This window comes from Thalassophryne amazonica, chromosome 12 (genome assembly GCF_902500255.1).
Source record: "Thalassophryne amazonica chromosome 12, fThaAma1.1, whole genome shotgun sequence".
In the NCBI taxonomy this organism is placed as follows: domain Eukaryota; kingdom Metazoa; phylum Chordata; class Actinopteri; order Batrachoidiformes; family Batrachoididae; genus Thalassophryne; species Thalassophryne amazonica.
In genome coordinates, this window is record NC_047114.1 from 83,011,841 (window position 1) to 83,031,769 (window position 19,929).

The 19,929-nt window shown below is 40.1% G+C and overlaps 1 protein-coding gene across 4 annotated transcripts in view; it reads right to left on the reverse strand.

The window, feature by feature from the left end:
* The window catches only part of arhgef18a (rho/rac guanine nucleotide exchange factor (GEF) 18a), a 60,399-nt gene that overhangs the window by 10,484 nt on the left and 29,986 nt on the right, over window positions 1-19,929 (reverse strand). For all 4 annotated transcript variants that reach the window (XM_034182457.1, XM_034182459.1, XM_034182456.1 and 1 more), the window contains 7 exons: window positions 15,570-15,695; window positions 13,567-13,684; window positions 12,109-12,363; window positions 4,889-4,965; window positions 4,425-4,597; window positions 2,055-2,116; window positions 91-270 (listed from right to left, as the gene is read on the reverse strand). In XM_034182457.1, coding sequence (XP_034038348.1) covers window positions 91-270; window positions 2,055-2,116; window positions 4,425-4,597; window positions 4,889-4,965; window positions 12,109-12,363; window positions 13,567-13,684; window positions 15,570-15,695 — 991 coding nt within the window. The remainder of the gene's footprint in view (window positions 1-90; window positions 271-2,054; window positions 2,117-4,424; window positions 4,598-4,888; window positions 4,966-12,108; window positions 12,364-13,566; window positions 13,685-15,569; window positions 15,696-19,929) is intronic.

Below are 19,929 nucleotides of genomic sequence, written 5' to 3' on the forward strand. Positions count from 1 at the left end.
AGCAAATTCAATAAAAATGTGTAGATTTGCTTCCATTCTAATAAAAAAAAAGAAAGAAAAAAAGAGAAAACTCATAATTGATGGTGGTACCATCATCGATGGCCCCTTTGAGCAGCGTCTCCCCCTGCTGGAGGTCCATGGCGTCACCTCGGAGCAGCAGTCTTTTATAAGGGCTTTCCTGCTTGGTCACAGTCTCAGAGAGAGCAGCGAAGATCTGCAGTTTCTCAGTCAGGCTCTGAACTATGTGGACATCTTTTGTCAACAGACATGCTGCACATTAAAACAAACAAACAAAGGGAGACATATGCAGAATTTTTTATTCCACAAGTGCACACTCTGCACTAACCCACAGCACACAGGGCAAACAGAAGCACGCGCGCGCACACACACAATTCCAATGAAGTTGGGACGTTGTGTGAAATGTAAATAAAAACAGAATACAATGATTTGCAAATCCTCTTGAACCTATATTCAATTGAATACACCACAAAGACAAGATATTTAATGTTCAAACTGATAGACTTTACCGTTTTTGTGCAAGTATTTGCTCATTTTGAAATGGATGCCCGCGACACGTTCCAAAAAAGCTGGGACGAGGCAACAAAAGACTAGGAAAGTTGATGAATGCTCAAAGAACACCTGTTTGGAACATTCCACAGGTGAACAGGTTAATTGGAAACAGGTGAGTGTCATGATTGGATATAAAAGGAGCATCCCCAAAAGGCTCAGCAGTTTACAAGCAAAGATGGGGCGAGGATCACCACTTTGTGAACAACTGCGTGGAAAAGTAGTCCAACAGTTTAAGAACAATGTTTCTCAACGTTCAATTGCAAGGAGTTTAGGAATTCCATCATCTACAGTCCATAAGATAATCAGAAGATTCAGAGAATCTGGAGAACTTTCTACACGTAAGCGGAAAGGCCGAAAACCAACATTGACCCGTGACCGTCGATCCCTCAGGCGGCACTGCATTAAAAACAGACATCATTGTGTAAAGGATCTTACCATGTGGGCTCAGGAACACTTCAGAAAACCATTGTCAGTTAACACAGTTCGTCCCTACATCTACAAGTGCAAGTTAAAACTCTACCATGCAAAGTTAAAGCCATACATCAACAACATCCAGAAATGCCGCCGCCTTCTCTGGGCCTGAGCTCATTTGAAAAGGACAGACGCAAAGTGGAAAAAGTGTGTTGTGATCTCATGAGTCCACATTTCAAATTGTTTTTGGAAATCATGGATATTGTGTCCTCTGGACAAAAGAGGAAAAAGACCATCCAGATTGTTACCAGCGTAAAGTTCAAAAGCCAGCATCTGTGATGGTATGGGGATGTGTTAGTGCCCATGGCATGGGCAACTTACACATCTGTGATGACACCATCAATGCTGAAAGGTACATCCAGGTTGGAGCAACACATGCTGCCATCCAAGCAACGTCTTTTTCAAGGACGTCCCTGTTTATTTCAGCAAGACAATGCCAAGCCACATTCCTGCACGTGTTACAACAGCGTGGCTTCATAGTAAAAGAGTGCAGGTACTAGACTGGCCTGTCTGCAGTCCAGACCTGTCACTCATTGAAAATGTGTGGCGCATTATGAAGCGCAAAATACAACAACGGAGACCCTTACTTTTGAACAACTGAAGTCATACATCAAGCAAGAATGGGAAAGAATTCCACCTACAAAGCTTCAACAATTAGTGTCCTCAGTTCCCAAACGCTTATTGAGTGTTGTTAGAAGTAAAGGTGATGTAACACAGTGGTAAACATACCACTGTCCCAGCTTTTTTGAAACATGTTGCAGGCATCCATTTCAAAATGAGCAAATATTTGCACAAAAACAATAAAGTTTAACAGTTTGAACATTAAATATCTTGTCTTTGTGGTGTATTCAATTGAATATAGATTGAAGAGGATTTGCAAATTATTGTATTCTGTTTTTATTTACATTTCACACAACGTCCCAACTTCATTGGAATATATATGTAGTATTATTTCCCAATAGATTAGCACCATGTTATTCATAAAGTAGTCGATATACTTTGTTGTGTCTTACCTTGAAATTCTTTTAGTTTAGCTGTTTGTTCATCCTGCGGTTGGTCCTCTTCTTCCGAATAACTGGAACAAAGACAGTTTAAATTGTGTTGAGGAGTATTTCACATTTATATATGCTTTTTTGTGTGTTTGTTTGTTCAAATACAAGGGCTCAGTAAAGTTCTAGCTAATCTAACCTACTCACAGTTTTCAATATCTGCAATTATGCCTCATTTAATTTTTACCCATTCTGCTTTTAATGTGATATGTTTAATTTTACTGATGTACGACAGTCAGTATTTCTGTCCGGCCAACATCTGGGTGAAGATGAGTGTGTATCTAAAGAACATCTATCTTCCTGTGTGATTACGGTAACCCACTATCATTTAGACCACAAAAGTTGCAAAAAAAGGAAAACTGTTCAGGCCAATCTATTAACATCTAAAACCATAGGATAAAGTTTGCATTAATGATGATAATATATGGAGAAAAATAAATAAGTACTGGCATCTGAAAAGCCAGAAATCACAATGTTAATTTTTTTTGGACAAATCATTATACATCTATGAATATACACTCAACAAAAATATAAACGCAACACTTTTGGTTTTGCTCCCATTTTGTATGAGATGAACTCAAAGATCTAAAACTTTTTCCACATACACAATATCACCATTTCCCTCAAATATTGTTGACAAACCAGTCTAAATCTGTGATAGTGAGCACTTCTCCTTTGCTGAGATAATCCATCCCACCTCACAGGTGTGCCATATCAAGATGCTGATTAGACACCATGATTAGTGCACAGGTGTGCCTTAGACTGTCCACAATAAAAGGCCACTCTGAAAGGTGCAGTTTTATCACACAGCACAATGCCACAGATGTCGCAAGATTTGAGGGAGCGTGCAAATGGCATGCTGACAGCAGGAATGTCAACCAGAGCTGTTGGTCGTGTATTGAATGTTCATTTCTCTACCATAAGCCGTCTCCAAAGGCGTTTCAGAGAATTTGGCAGTACATCCAACCAGCCTCACAACCGCAGACCACGTGTAACCACACCAGCCCAGGACCTCCACATCCAGCATGTTCACCTCCAAGATCGTCTGAGACCAGCCACTCGGACAGCTGCTGAAACAATCGGTTTGCATAACCAAAGAAGTTCTGCACAAACTGTCAGAAACCGTCTGCATGCTCGTCGTCCTCATCTGGGTCTCGACCTGACTCCAGTTCGTCATCGTAACCAACTTGAGTGGGCAAATGCTCACATTCGCTGGTGTTTGGCACGTTGGGGAGGTGTTCTCTTCACGTATGAATCCCAGTTCACACTGTTCAGGGCAGATGTCAGACAGCGTGTGTGGCGTCGTGTGGGTGAGCGCTTTTCTAATGTCAATGTTGTGGATCGAGTGGCCCATGGTGGCGGTGGGGTTATGGTATGGGCAGGCGTCTGTTATGGACGAAGAACACAGGTGCATTTTATTGATGGTATTTTGAATGCACAGAGATACCGTGACGAAATCCTGAGGCCTATTGTTGTGCCATACATCCAAGAACATCACCTCATGTTGCAGCAGGATAATGCACGGCCCCATGTTGCAAGGATCTGTACACAATTCTTGGAAGCTGAAAATGTCCCAGTTCTTGCATGGCCGGCATACTCACCGGACATGTCACCCATTGAGCATGTTTGGGATGCTCTGGGCCGGCGTATACGACAGCGTGTACTAGTTCATGCCAATATCCAGCAACTTCGCACAGCCATTGAAGAGGAGTGGACCAACATTCCACAGGCCACAATTGACAACCTGATCAACTCTATGCGAAGGAGATGTGTTGCACTGCATGAGGCAAATGGTGGTCACACCAGATACTGACTGGTATCCCCCCCCAATAAAACAAAACTGCACCTTTCAGAGTGGCCTTTTATTGTGGACAGTCTAAGGCACACCTGTGCACTAATCATGGTGTCTAATCAGTATCTTGATATGGCACACCTGTGAGGTGGGATGGATTATCTCAGCAAAGGAGAAGTGCTCACTATCACAGATTTAGACAGGTTTGTGAACAATATTTGAGGGAAATGGTGATATTGTGTATGTGGAAAAAGTTTTAGATCTTTGAGTTAATCTCATACAAAATGGGAGCAAAACCAAAAGTGTTGCGTTTATATTTTTGTTGAGTATATATATATATATAAAAAAATCAGGAAACTATTCAAACACTTGTTAAAAGAAAGACCCAGGTCAAAAAAAGTTTTAGTGCTTCAGTCAGTGTTCCAAATAAAAATCGCATCAAAACAGATACTATTCTTGTTGCCAAAAATCTATCAGAGATTGATGGAGTCAGTTTACTCGCCCAAAACCCCTCTTTTCTCATTTAGGAGTTCCCTGTGCACCTGTTGACAGCTTCCCATATGAAGTTCATCCAGGTGTTGCGCTCCTCCCTGGAGCCTGTGTGGATCTCATACATGCTAGACGTCTGTGCACAGATTAGGAACATCGCTTTGTCCTCATTGGCCACTTCTCGAACAATCAGTTTTTGAAGGGAAATCACCGGTGGCTTGTTATCCTGCATTTACAGTAAAAACAAAATTGTGAAACAGTTATTACTAACAATTGATCGCACAGTCAGTGAGATTGTTGCCGCGTCTTCAGGGCAGCATGGTGGCACCAGCAGTTAGAGTTTGAAAGTTGCATGTTTCCATGTTAAGTAAAACTACTGTATGTAGTGGCTGACAACCAAGCTTTTATTCAAATCTCCTCTTCGGCACACGCAGTAACTTTACACCATGTTTACTGTTACGGATACAGGCATCTGTGCTCAGGTATTTGTGGTAAGTGAAGTATCTGAAGGACTCACCACAGTAGCAAATACAAGTTTCTGATCTTTTTCCTGTAAGAGGAGAAGTACATCTGACAGCAGCACAGCGTGGATGTCTGCAGAAAGAGATTAAAGCTGATTAAGGGTTTATAAAGTAAAAGAACACATACCTTAATAGGAAATTACACAGGAAAACTACCTGTACTTAAGTGTCAAATTATTTTTTGATGTTAAACGTAAACTAAAGTAAATGTACATGTAAACAAGAGCAATTGGAGATTTCTGACTTCTGCCAATCCGGATCACCTCCTAAATTCAGTGGAGTCTGACGTAATCCTTCAAAGCCTATATAAAGTGAAACTAGATCCAGAATCCAGATCACCTCTAAAATTTAAGAGTCTTCCATGGCCCAATATCTATCTGTGTTCAAAATTTCGTCAAAATCTGTGCAGTAGTTTTGACGTAATCCTTCAAACCCTATATTAAGTGAAACTTGATCCAGAATCTGGATCACCTCCAAAATTGAATGGATTTTTCCATGGCCTAATATGTATCTGTGGTGAAAATTTCAACAAAGCAGTAGTTTAGACGTAATCCCGCTAACAGACAGACAAATAAATAAATAAAAGCCAATGATTTTAATCCGTCCTTGGCGGATGTACTGATTATTGCACAAAGCAAAGCAGAGTAAAGTTGCCATCCTGTATTAACTTGGTTTGGTACCGCTGCGACAGGGTTAAGGCTTTCACTGACAGCTCTGGGAAAAACTCTCCTGCTAATCAAAACCTGTGGCTTTATTTATTTATTTATTTTTAAATTGGAAACAAACTGAACTGTCTTCATGATGACCATTCCAAATTAATCAGACTCCAGTCTGATCAGATGAATGCGTGTGATTTCATGTACTCTCCATGCTGACGCAGACTCAAAATAACAAATAAGAAAAATGCTCAGCAGAAAGATATTAGCACTAAAGCACACATTTTGAGAAAATGAAACTAAGCAAGAACAAGACTGTAGAAATATTTAAAACTCAAGTAAAATACAGATTCTCAAACTGTGAGAAAGTACTTTTACTTTGTTACAGTATAACGCTGATGTTTATCAATAAAAACATCTTATTCGCTGTTCCACAAGCGTTGCTGGAATGAGTTTCATCTGATTTTTCTTCATAAACTGAGATTACATCAGGGCTTAAAAGTAACTTTTTAAAAGGGAAAGATGGCAGATCATCTTTCTGATGGATTGAAACTCATTTCAATGTTTTAATAATAATAATCCAACATACAGGAGGTAGTGTGCTGGTCTCGGGAACAACACTTATACTTGATACTGATACTTCTTTCGCATGCTAACCTCACGCTTTGTAAACAGACTTCGATGCAGAAATAATGCCATGAAAATATGCAGCTATACTGGTTTCACATACTGTACACTTTAGCTGAACTCATCATTAAAAGTATAAAGGAAGCAAGTACGTACGTCCCCACAGGCACCCCTATGGAGTATCACCTTGCCACGGCCAACCAATAACAATTCAGAACGAGAAAGAAGTAATGATGCCTCGTCTACCTGGAAAGAGAACATTCCCGATACTGTAGTACGTATATATAAACACTGTAGTACGTATATATGCCAGGCCTGGATGTGGTGCTAATGCAGATACGATAGAAAACTTTTGCAGATACACATAAACCCATTTCCGTGTGGGCAGACCCCAAGTCTTAAACAGTTCTTGAGGCTCCTATGGCTCCGTGAATTGGACAGAAATTCATTCCAGTTCACATATAATTTATATAATAATAATAATAATTTATTAATTTATATAGCGCCAAATCACGAGTAATCACCTCAAGGCACTTCACAAGCATTTAAAAGCAGAATAAAATGAAATAAGATTAAAATACAACAAAAAATTTAACCATAAAAAATTAAAAGAAGTAAAATAAATAAAACGTATAAAAAAAGACACACAATAAAATACTAATGATAAAAAAGGGAGAAGAGATGTGTCTTCAACCTGGCTTTAAAAGTCTCCACAGAGTCCAACTGTCGTATTTGTGCAGGCAGATCATTCCACAGAGCTGGAGCGCGGTGATAAAAAGCTCTGTAACCCGCTGACCTTTTCTTCACCCTCGGGACACACAATAGTCCTGCACCCTGTGAACGCAGAGCCCTTGCCGGCACATAGGACTCAACCAGGCCGGCCAGATAGGGGGGCGCCAGTCCGTGAACAATTTTATAGGCCAATAGTAATACCTTAAAATCCGATCTCAAGGAGACCGGAAGCCAGTGAAGGGATTCCAGAACCAGCGTAATATGATCAAACCTTCTGCTTCACGTCAGAAGTCTGGCAGCAGCATTTTGAACCAGCTGAAGACCCCTGATGCTGAACTGTGGTAAACCAGAAAACAAAGCATTACAATAGTCCAATCTAGAAGAGACAAATGCATGAATCAGAGTCTCAGCATCAGCCATAGACAGGATGGGATGAATCTTTGTTATATTTCTTAAATGAAAGAAAGCAGTCCTCGTAATGTCCCTAATGTGGAGGTCAAAGGACAACGTAGGATCAAAAATTACCCCAAGGTTCCTCACTTTGTCAGTATGATGTATAACACATGAACCTAGGCTAAGCGCCAGCTGATCAAATTGATGCCGATGTCTTGCTGGACCAAGAACCATCATTTCAGTCTTATCAGAGTTCAAAAGTAGAAAGTTGCTAGACATCCAACTTCTCACTGCTGCGAGACAGTCTTGTAAAGATTTTATGTGGACAGGAGTTCCAGCAGCTATCGGCATATACAACTGAGTATCATCATCATAGCAATCAAAAGCAACCCCAAAACGCCGCAAAATGTTCCCAAGGGGTGCCATATACAGGGAAAAAAGCAGGGGACCCAGAACGGATCCCTGTGGAACCCCGAACTTCATGCCCTTAAAGTCAGAGGTAGTGTCGTTGCACAAAACAGTGGGAATGACCAGACAAATAAGACGTCAGCCACGCAAGAGCAGTTCCAGTAATCCTGAAACAATTTTCTAGCCTATCAAGTAGAATATGATGATCAACTGTGTCAAACGCAGCACTGAGATCCAACAACACCAATACTGTAGTAGTATCCGAGTCCATTGCTCGCAGAAGATCATTAACTACTTTAATAAGTGCTGTTTCTGTGGAGTGATGTCTTCTAAATGCAGACTGCAGTGGCTCAAAAAGGTCATTCTCAGTAAGATAGTCCACAAGCTGCCGTGAAACCACCTTTTCCAGAATTTTAGAGCAGAATGATAGATTTGATATCAGCCTATAATTTTTCAATACACCAGGATCAAGATTAGATTTCTTTAGTGGTTTAACCATGGCAGATTTAAAACAATTTGGAACAGATCCAGAGTTTAAAGAAAGGTTAACGATTTCCAGCACAGTCGGCCCAAGAATGGGTCAAAGATCCTTAAACAATTTTGTTGGTATAGGATCAAATAAACAGGTTGTGCTTCTAGTAGACATCACAAGTTTCGTCAGCACACCTTGTGAGATACTGTTAAATTCCGTGAATATAGGTAGCACCTCAGTAGTAGTCCCCAGCTCAGTAGCTGGTTACAATGACTGGACCAAAGTATGCTGAGATGTGCTCAACTTAATATCTTCTATTTTCTTTTCGAAATAGTCCAGAAAGTCCTGTGCTGAAAAAGAAGAACAGCCAACAGGTGGCTGTCCATGAATAAGAAATGCCACAGTATCAAACAAAAACTTTGAGTTATGCTTGTTTTTGTTTATCAATTCAGAGTAATAGGCCTACTTCGTAGCCAATAAAGCATGCTTATAATCTAAAATGGCTTCACGCCACGCAAGGTGGAACACCTTTAGTTTGGAACTACGCCATTTCCATTCCAACCCTCTAGCCTTCTGCCTATGGTCACGCAAATAACTGTTAAACCAAGGTGTCTGTGCCTTGGGAAGACATGGCCTTAATAGAGGAGGCGCAATCTTATCAAGTGTGGTTTTTAGCACTAAATTCAGGCTATCCGCAAGACTGTCTACCAACTGAAAATTCATCAAGCTTGAAGTTAAGATTTTTGGTAGTTTCGCTTCGAGTTCAGTCAAAGTTGAAGGTTTAATTCGCCACCACAATGATAGGCAAGGTTATTGCTCCACTAAACGCGGCAGCGTAACTGTAAACCTAATAAGCGAATGGTCAGAGACCGCTGACATCCCATGCCAAGGGTGGTACCCATTTACAAATACCATTCAAATCCACATCACCTCCAAAATTCAGTGGAGTCTTCCATGCTCTAATATCTACCTGTGGTGCTACTTTGGTGAGAATCCGTGAAGTAGGTTTGACGTAAGCCTTCAAAGTCTATATAAAGTGAAATCTTGAACTAGAATCCAGATCACCTCCAAAATTTAATGGAGTCTTAAATGGCCTAATATCTATCTATGGTGAAAATTTCATCAAACTCCGTGCAGCAATTTTGACGTAATCTTGCTACCAGACAGACAGACAAATAAACGCCAATGATTTTATTACATCTTTGATGGATGTAAAAAGGCCACTCAGTAAATCTTCTCATAAATATTATGAGAAGATTTAGAGAAGAATTATGTTATTTTCATTAGTTACTTCCTCCAAACCATCAACATGTCTATTAGACCCCATTCCTACCAGGCTGCTCAAGGAAGCCCTACCATTAATTAATGCTTCGATCTTAAATGTGATCAATCTATCTTTATTAGTTGGCTATGTACCACAGGCTTTTAAGGTGGCAGCAATTAAACCATTACTTAAAAACCATCACTTGACCCAGCTATCTTAGCTAATTATAGGCCAATCTCCAACCTTCCTTTTCTCTCAAAAATTCTTGAAAGGGTAGTTGTAAAACAGCTAACTGATCATCTGCAGAGGAATGGTCTATTTGAAGAGTTTCAGTCAGAGTTTAGAATTCATCATAGTACAGAAACAGCATTAGTGAAGGTTACAAATGATCTTCTTATGGCCTCAGACAGTGGACTCATCTCTGTGCTTGTTCTGTTAGACCTCAGTGCTGCTTTTGATACTGTTGACCATAAAATTTTATTACAGAGATTAGAGCATGCCATAGGTATTAAAGGCACTGCGCTGCAGTGGTTTGAATCATATTTATCTAATAGATTACAATTTGTTCATGTAAATGGGGAATCTTCTTCACAGACTAAGGTTAATTATGGAGTTCCACAAGGTTCTGTGCTAGGACCAATTTTATTCACTTTATACATGCTTCCCTTAGGCAGTATTATTAGACAGCATTGCTTAAATTTTCATTGTTACGCAGATGATACCCAGCTTTATCTATCCATGAAGCCAGAGGACACACACCAATTAGCTAAACTGCAGGATTGTCTTACAGACATAAAGACATGGATGACCTCTAATTTCCTGCTTTTAAACTCAGATAAAACTGTTATTGTACTTGGCCCCACAAATCTTAGAAACATGGTGTCTAACCAGATCCTTACTCTGGATGGCATTACCCTGACCTCTAGTAATACTGTGAGAAATCTTGGAGTCATTTTTGATCAGGATATGTCATTCAATGCGCATATTAAACAAATATGTAGGACTGCTTTTTTGCATTTGCGCAATATCTCTAAAATTAGAAAGGTCTTGTCTCAGAGTGATGCTGAAAAACTAATTCATGCATTTATTTCCTCTAGGCTGGACTATTGTAATTCATTATTATCAGGTTGTCCTAAAAGTTCCCTGAAAAGCCTTCAGTTAATTCAAAATGCTGCAGCTAGAGTACTGACAGGGACTAGAAGGAGAGAGCATATCTCACCCATATTGGCCTCTCTTCATTGGCTTCCTGTTAACTCTAGAATAGAATTTAAAATTCTTCTTCTTACTTATAAGGTTTTGAATAATCAGGTCCCATCTTATCTTAGGGACCTCACAGTACCATATCACCCCAATAGAGCGCTTCGCTCTCAGACTGCAGGCTTACTTGTAGTTCCTAGGGTTTGTAAGAGTAGAATGGGAGGCAGAGCCTTCAGCTTTCAGGCTCCTCGCCTCTGGAACCAGCTCCCAATTCGGATCAGGGAGACAGACACCCTCTCTACTTTAAGATTAGGCTTAAAACTTTCCTTTTTGTTAAAGCTTATAGTTAGGGCTGGATCAGGTGACCCTGAACCATCCCTTAGTTATGCTGCTATAGACTTAGACTGCTGGGGTTCCCATGATGCACTGAGTGTTTCTTTCTCTTTTTGCTCTGTATGCACCACTCTGCATTTAATCATTAGTGATTGATCTCTGCTCCCCTCCACAGCATGTCCTTTTCCTGGTTCTCTCCCTCAGCCCCAACCAGTCCCAGCAGAAGACTGCCCCTCCCTGAGCCTGGTTCTGCTGGAGGTTTCTTCCTGTTAAAAGGGAGTTTTTCCTTCCCACTGTCGCCAAGTGCTTGCTCACAGGGGGTCGTTTTGACCATTGGGGTTTTTCCGTAATTATTGTATGGCTTTGCCTTACAATATAAAGCGCCTTGGGGCAACTATTTGTTGTGATTTGGTGCTATATAAATAAAATTGATTTGATTTTGATTTGATAAAAGCAAAAACTGGCCACTAGGACCCTGCAATTAATAAGGCCTCATAAATGCATGCAAACAAAAGGACTGCTTACATTTGCCTGGCTGAACAAGCCCAGACAAGTCTCACTGCCAACATTCTCATTTCAATTATTAACTGCAAAATTATGTTAAAGCCAACATGGCTGTTAACTGGTTCCAACCTGCGTCTATCTCCATCTAAACTCCAGTATTTCAGAGCTGGACATGCAGTTGTTTTTACTGAGTAAATGCTGCTGACCCACTCCCTGGCTCCATGACACCTACGTATGCTTGCCCTGCTAACCATAGGGAACAATTTTCACCTTTTGTAATATCATTTTAAAACCTAATTTTAGTCACAGCATATTATACCAGAATAGTCTCATCATACCCAGGACTTACATTGCCTAGTAAGAAGTATAAATGACTGTGGTGGAAATGCAACACAGGTGTCTGCTGGGCTGCACCCATTCAGTAATTTCATAAAAATGTAATCAAGCGAGTGCATTCTTTCTGTACCAGTGTGTCTGTCTGCATTTGGAGACAGATGTGGTGTGTCAACAGCAGAAAGAGAGACAGAGAGCAGCAACCTGAGACAGGTTAGTGAGGGTGGAACAAATAAGTAAAAAAAAGAAAAAAAAAAAAGGCAGGGTGGGGTGGGGTTAGCTAGATTACACACTAACCTTTACTTCTACCAGAGTTGGCTTTCATTGCAACGTCACCTTCATGCAGAAGCGTCTTGTTTCCCTGGATTAGATCCTCTCTGCGGAACAGGTGGCCGTTCCTCAGTCGAGCCTGAGACTTCGGTTCCAGCCGCGTGCCGATCTCTCTCAGGCGAATAATTTTCTTATATTCACTGACCTGAGCATTCACCTTGGAGATGGTTTCTTTGATTAGAGTCAGTGCCTGTGCCAAACACTGGTATTCCTCTGTACCAGCTGGAAGGGGCAAGATATGCAACAAGGAACCAGGCATGAGTCATACAGTACACAGAAACATCACAATACTAATCTGAACAGATTACATACATGCAGAACACTTCAATTTCACTCCAGCAACAAGACCGTAAAATAAAAATTATAATCAGCACAATATGAAAGTCCTCCAAAAATGCATCAAAAAGGGGCAAACGTGCCGTGTCACTGGCCTGTATTCAACGGCAGAAATATGTGGCTACAGCAGCTATGCAAGCGGGAGACATGCAGGGCAGAGAAAAAAGGATTATCTAACAAACAAAGCAATCATCACGGGTCAGGTAAGTAGACCTATCAGACACTTGACTGGTAACAATGTTTTAAAATGAATGCCAAGTGTTAAATGTCATGCATATATTTTTAATAAAACGCATGTGAACAGGATTTCAATGATCATAAACAATCATATTGTACACATATCCAATCCAATCCACCTTTATTTATATAGCACATTTTACCAACACAGTCTCCAAAGTGCTGCTCAGAAAACCAAATAGCAGAATGGACAACAAGAAGAAAAAAAGAAAATACAATTTTAAAAAAATGCCACATATAGTAAAACAATTGCAATCAATATGAAATTAAAATAAGACACAAAATGCACTAAAACAAAATAGCGAGTCAGAGGACTACTTATGCCAGGTTAAACGCCTGTGAGTAAAAATCAGTTTTAAAACGAGATTTCAAAACATCAATAGATGGAGCTGTTTTAATGTGTGGAGGAAGAGAATTCCACAGTTTGGGGCCAACCACTGAAAAGGCCCGGTGGTCCCAACTTTTAATCTTTGTTTTAGCAACTTGGAGGTGGAACTGGCTCTCAGACCTAAGCGAATGCACGGGAATGTAAGGGACAATGAGGTCTGTGATGTATGCATGCGCCAGTCCATGCAAAGCTTTATAAACAAACAGCAAAATTTTAAAATAGATTCTAAAATGAACAGGAAGCCAATACAATGCAGCTAAAATCATATAACACAAAAATAATCCATACAGATTTCAAATGTTTCAGTGGCTCCTAGTTTTTCTGAGCAATAAGAGAGCCAAACTTGCAGGCTTAACACGTGATGTTATGATTCCCGCACCTTTATTCAGTACAAATGAGTCAAACGGTCTAAATGACAGACAGTGGCAACTGCAACAGCTTGTGGGCAAATAATAACACTTTACCATCAGTGTTTTGAAGGACTCGTTCCACCAGGACTGGATATTTAGTGATGCGCTGAGTCACCAAGAGAAAACACTCGGGGATTCCCAACCTTCTCACTAGGGGCAGCTGAGCTATTTTCTGAACAAAAACACAGACAGGTGGCGTGAGCAAGATTCAAACTCAGGTCTACATATCAGCAGGCCAGGTCCTAATCCACTGAGGTACCTGCTCTACATTACAGAATAACATGTTATTGTTGGCTAAAACTAGGTAACATGAGCTTTGCTGCGAATGCCAACCAGTTGCTAACTGAGATAAACTGGCTAGGTAGGTAATATCAACAGGGTAGCGCATTGGGCAGGCTGAAATCTCAAACTTCCTTGCTGTACGTCACTGAAAAATACATGATGCAGCTTTAAAAAACCACAACAACAAACAACCAGATAAGATGAAACTAAGGTGTTTCATGTCTTTTTCTGGTAAACTTAACTTTGTGTTAATATATACTTTTTAAACAGCCCCCCCCCCCCCCAAAGTTAGGGCTTCAAAGTATTTAGTAATTTCTAATGCTGCCATTCCTTCTCACACCATTGAGGATATCAAACAAAGTGTGAAAGGTGGTATTTGATCCCACTGTTCCTGCAAATACATCTTAAGGTGGTTAAGAGTGTGGGATATCATTGACAAATTCTCCACACATTCTCAGGGATTAAAAGTAAAAAAAAAAAAAAAAAAAAAAAGTGTTGAGTTTACCTGTGACCCAATATTATGGATGTTAATCCATAACATTTCTGGTCACAGCATCAGATCCCTTGAATTTCTTCCCCTCAGGGGTTGAAATTCAAAATTGTTTCCAAACACCATAAATTTTGATCATATTTGCAATATCATTATGGATCCCTTCTCTAAATACTAAGGATTAATATAATAGTGGTGCCAAAGACGCTACTTCTTTTTGCTGTTCCCGTTAGGGGTCACCACAGCAGATCAATCATTTCCATCTCACTGTGTCCTCTGTATCTTCCTCTGTCACACCAACCACCTGCACATCCTCTCTCGCCACATACACGAGCCCCCTCTTTGGCCTCCATCTTCTGCTCCTGCATGGTGTCTCCATCCTCAGCATCCTTCTCCCTATATAACCTGGGTTCCTCCTCTGCACATGTCCAAACCATCTTAATCTCACCTCTCTGACTTTGTCTCCAAACCGTCCCACCTGATCTGTCCCTCTGATATGTTCATTCCTAATCCTGTCCATTTTCATTAATCCCAAAGATAATTGCAACATCTTTAGAGTTTATAGAGTCCGATGTGTTGTTGTGCAGCCATGTTTCCGTGAAGCACAAGACTGAGCCCACACAAAACACACTGTTGCTCCTCAAGAGTGATGTTACTTCATCCATTTTGTTCACCAACGATCTTACATTCTCCATCACAATAAATTAAGGTTAAATTAAATTAAAACCAATGGAAGGCAGACATGGCTGATCGCTCCTCTTCCTGTGCCACCATCTCCTCCTGGCTGTACAGCTCCAGTATTTCCTCCGCAGTTCATTAGGGATATAATGTCTTTCCCCGTTTGGGAAACTGTGTCGGAGCTCCATCAGCTGGTCCCTCATGTAAACAAAGGAGCCCTGGCGCTGCTCCACCATGGCCGGGACGCGGCTCGAGAAAAGTACTCCAATCACCATGTATTCACTGGCTAGTAATTATTAAAAACTACTAAACTAAAAGAAAAGTAGAGGAAGAAAAATAAATAGTAAAAAGTGGTTACAAAGACAAAAATGAGGAGCAACTCTGGCAGGCAGCTGTCCGTAACAGCCCCGAAAAACAAGTCAATAACTTGTGTCACTGTAGTTTCCACTTGTCAAATCTAGCGTGTCAAATTACCCCAAATATCACAAAGTTCAGATTTTTTTTTCTTTTCTTTTTTTTTTTTTTAAGGGGGAGAGGGCAAAGAAAGCTAAAGAATATCAGGCATCGGGAGATACATTCTGTAAACTGATTTGAGTGCATGCTTTACCTTTACAAGGCTTTGGAACTTCTTGTTGCTTTGCAGTTGTTCTTTGTAGTGGCAGAGTGCTTCACTCTGACGGCTGCAGAAAATAGTGTACCACAATTTCATCCTCTCTCCCAGATCACCTGAAAACTATCAAAACACGAGATGAATAGGATAAAAATTTAAAAATGATATTCCTAAGTAGAACAGAAAGTGATCATTACAAGACATCACATTAGATTTACTGTATAGGAGAGAAACTACACATCATGAATACTTTCATGAATGGAACAATAAGTAAATAAGTTGCCTCACTGGTAGTGACTGGTCTTCATTTTAAAATGCACAGCTCCAAATGTCAAAGAGAATACTTGCAGTTAACTATCTGCCTTTTGTTCACAGGTATATGAAATAAGGAATACAGATCTGGCTATGAGATAATTGGGCAGACAATTCTCCAGTTATTACAGCACTATTAAATTTTGGGGACATCCTAAAAAAAAATGTGAAGTGTTGTACAAATTTAAATGTAAGCAACCACACAATAAAGCTGAAAATCTGCACATTTAGCAGTTACTTCGCACTGCAATATGCACTGAACAAAGGCTAATAATGGAAATAGCTATCTGTCCAAATATTTATTGATTTAACCGGTTTGTTTGACCTTACAGGCAAGTGTACATAGAGTGCATCCAGAAAGTATTCACTGCACTGCATTTTTTTCAGTTTTATGTTACAGCCTTATTCCAAAATGTATGAAATTTATTTCTGCCTCAAAATTCTACACCCAATACCCCATAATGACAATGTGAAACGCCATTTATATTTTAAGATTTTTGCAAATTTATTTAAAAAGAAACCACATGTACATAGACATTCACAGTCTTTGCCGTGAAGCTCAAAATTGAGCTCAGGTGCATCCTGTTTCAACTGATCATCCTTGAGATGTTTCTGCAGTGTAATTGGAGTCCACCTGGGGTAAACTGAGTGGACATGATTTGTAAAGAGACAGACCTGTCTACATATAATAGACAGTAATAAGTTGGAGAGGAAATGGCGTCTCACTAATTTATAAGATCTTCACTTAGCCTGGAAAAAGAGTCTGTTGCTCTATAAAAAAGCCCTCCGTAAAGCTAGGACATCTTACTACTCATCACTAATTGAAGAAAATAAGAACAACCCCAGGTTTCTTTTCAGCACTGTAGCCAGGCTGACAAAGAGTCAGAGCTCTATTGAGCCGAGTATTCCTTTAACTAGTAATGACTTCATGACTTTCTTTGCTAATAAAATTTTAACTATTAGAGAAAAAATTACTCATAACCATCCCAAAGACGTATCATTATCTTTGGCTGCTTTCAGTGATGCCGGTAATTGGTTAGACTCTTTCTCTCAGATTGTTCTGTCTGAGTTATTTTCATTAGTTACTTCATCCAAACCATCAACATGTCTATTAGACCCCATTCCTACCAGGCTGCTCAAGGAAGCCCTACCATTATTTAATGCTTCGATCTTAAATATGATCAATCTATCTTTATTAGTTGGCTATGTACCACAGGCTTTTAAGGTGGCAGTAATTAAACCATTACTTAAAAAGCCATCACTTGACCCAGCTATCTTAGCTAATTATAGGCCAATCTCCAACCTTCCTTCTTATGGCCTCAGACAGTGGACTCATCTCTGTGCTTGTTCTGTTAGACCTCAGTGCTGCTTTTGATACTGTTGACCATAAAATTTTATTACAGAGATTAGAGCATGCCATAGGTATTAAAGGCACTGCGCTGCGGTGGTATGAATCATATTTATCTAATAGATTACAATTTGTTCATGTAAATGGGGAATCTTCTTCACAGACTAAGGTTAATTATGGAGTTCCACAAGGTATACATGCTTCCCTTAGGCAGTATTATTAGACGGCATTACTTAAATTTTCATTGTTACGCCGATGATACCCAGCTTTATCTATCCATGAAGCCAGAGGACACACATCAATTAGCTAAACTGCAGGATTGTCTTACAGACATAAAGACATGGATGACCTCTAATTTCCTGCTTTTAAACTCAGATAAAACTGAAGTTATTGTACTTGGCCCCACAAATCTTAGAAACATGGTGTCTAACCAGATCCTTACTCTGGATGGCATTACCCTGACCTCTAGTAATACTGTGAGAAATCTTGGAGTCATTTTTGATCAGGATATGTCATTCAAAGCGCATATTAAACAAATATGTAGGACTGCTTTTTTGCATTTACGCAATATCTCTAAAATGAGAAAGGTCTTGTCTCAGAGTGATGCTGAAAAACTAATTCATGCATTTATTTCCTCTAGGCTGGACTATTGTAATTCATTATTATCAGGTTGTCCTAAAAGTTCCCTGAAAAGCCTTCAGTTAATTCAAAATGCTGCAGCTAGAGTACTAATGGGGACTAGAAGGAGATAGCATATCTCACCCATATTGGCCTCTCTTCATTGGCTTCCTGTTAATTCTAGAATAGAATTTAAAATTCTTCTTCTTACTTATAAGGTTTTGAATAATCAGGTCCCATCTTATCTTAGGGACCTCATAGTACCATATCACCCCAATAGAGCGCTTCGCTCTCAGACTGCAGGCTTACTTGTAGTTCCTAGGGTTTGTAAGAGTAGAATGGGAGGCAGAGCCTTCAGCTTTCAGGCTCCTCTCCTGTGGAACCAGCTCCCAATTCAGATCAGGGAGACAGCCAGGGATGGATCAGGTGACCCTGAACCATCCCTTAGTTATGCTGCTATAGACTTAGACTGCTGGGGGGTTCCCATGATGCACTGAGTGTTTCTTTCTCTTTTTGCTCTGTATGCACCACTCTGCATTTAATCATTAGTGATTGATCTCTGCTCCCCTCCACAGCATGTCTTTTTCCTGGTTCTCTCCCTCAGCCCCAACCAGTCCCAGCAGAGGACTGCCCCTCCCTGAGCCTGGTTCTGCTGGAGGTTTCTTCCTGTTAAAAGGGAGTTTTTCCTTCCCACTGTCGCCAAGTGCTTGCTCACAGGGGGTCGTTTTGACTGTTGGGGTTTTTACGTAATTATTGTATGGCCTTGCCTTACAATATAAAGTGCATTGGGGCAACTGTTTGTTGTGAATTGGCGCTATATAAATAAAATTGATTGATTGATTGATTGATTGATATAAGGTGCCACCGGTGACTGCATGTCAGAGCACAAACAAAGCATGAAGTCAAAGTTATTGTCTGTGGACCTTCGAAACAGGATTGCCTCATGGCTCAAATCAAAGAACATTTATTCATATTTTTTATTAATTTATGACTAAATTTGTTTTGGGAAAATAACAACAGAGAAAAGGTGGCCCAAAACATTGTTATTAGTTAGAAGACTACCCCGTCCAACTGATGAGCATGTGTTATGTCTTCTCAGCTATTTGATAACTATGACCCATGTGTGTCACATTCACCCGGGGCATAGTGAATCAGTCGAGAAAGTGATTTACTAAGTCCCAGTATCAAGTGGATGACAAATATTACTTGTTGAAGCTTATACATTTATTTTTCCATGAATTATTTCTATAATTTGTGCATATAAACAACTGTTTTCATGCTTGAACAGAAATGATGAAAGGACTTATATCACTATATAAAACACTCACACATTACATATCTGATTTGCTGGATTATAGTTTGTATATGCATCAGCATATATTTAATAATTTTGAAGAAATCTTTAGAATCATGTGTCTTTTCATTATTCCAAGTTGATTCACTGTGCCCGTGAATTAGTGTCCGGGGTACAGTGGATCAAAAATTTTAAAATTGATTTTAAACACCTGTAAGTCATACTTGGGGAGACATAAACAACAAGGCCTTATAAACAATAACTTGCTGTATTAAATCCACAACAGAATGACCTAAACCTATGCATAATGTGTTTATGCTGCCACGAAACAACATTTCAGATCCACTGGGCCCCGGCTTCCCCTACATTGGATGATTCACACTCCATGAGACAAATCATACTTCCGATATATGCAAGGCTCCAATTCTGTGGTCTGACTGCTCAGTACTCTTTGCATCTAATTTGCACATTTTTAAATGTGTCTGTATTCAAAGACTTTAAAATTTAAACAGGAGTTAGATGAGCACAGGGGCTTAGTGGTTGGCACTGTTGCCTCATAGCAAGAAGGTCATAGGATTCGTTCCCATCTGTGGCCTTTCTGTGTGGTGTTTGCATATTCTCCCTGTGTTTGCATGGGTTCCCTCTGGGTGCACCGGCTTCCTCCCACATCCAAAGACACGCAGGTTAGGTGAATTGGAAACTTAAAAAAAGAAAAAGCTGTCTGTAGGTGTGCGTGCGGGTGTGAACGTGTTTGTCTGTATGTGGCCCTGCGATGAACTGGTATC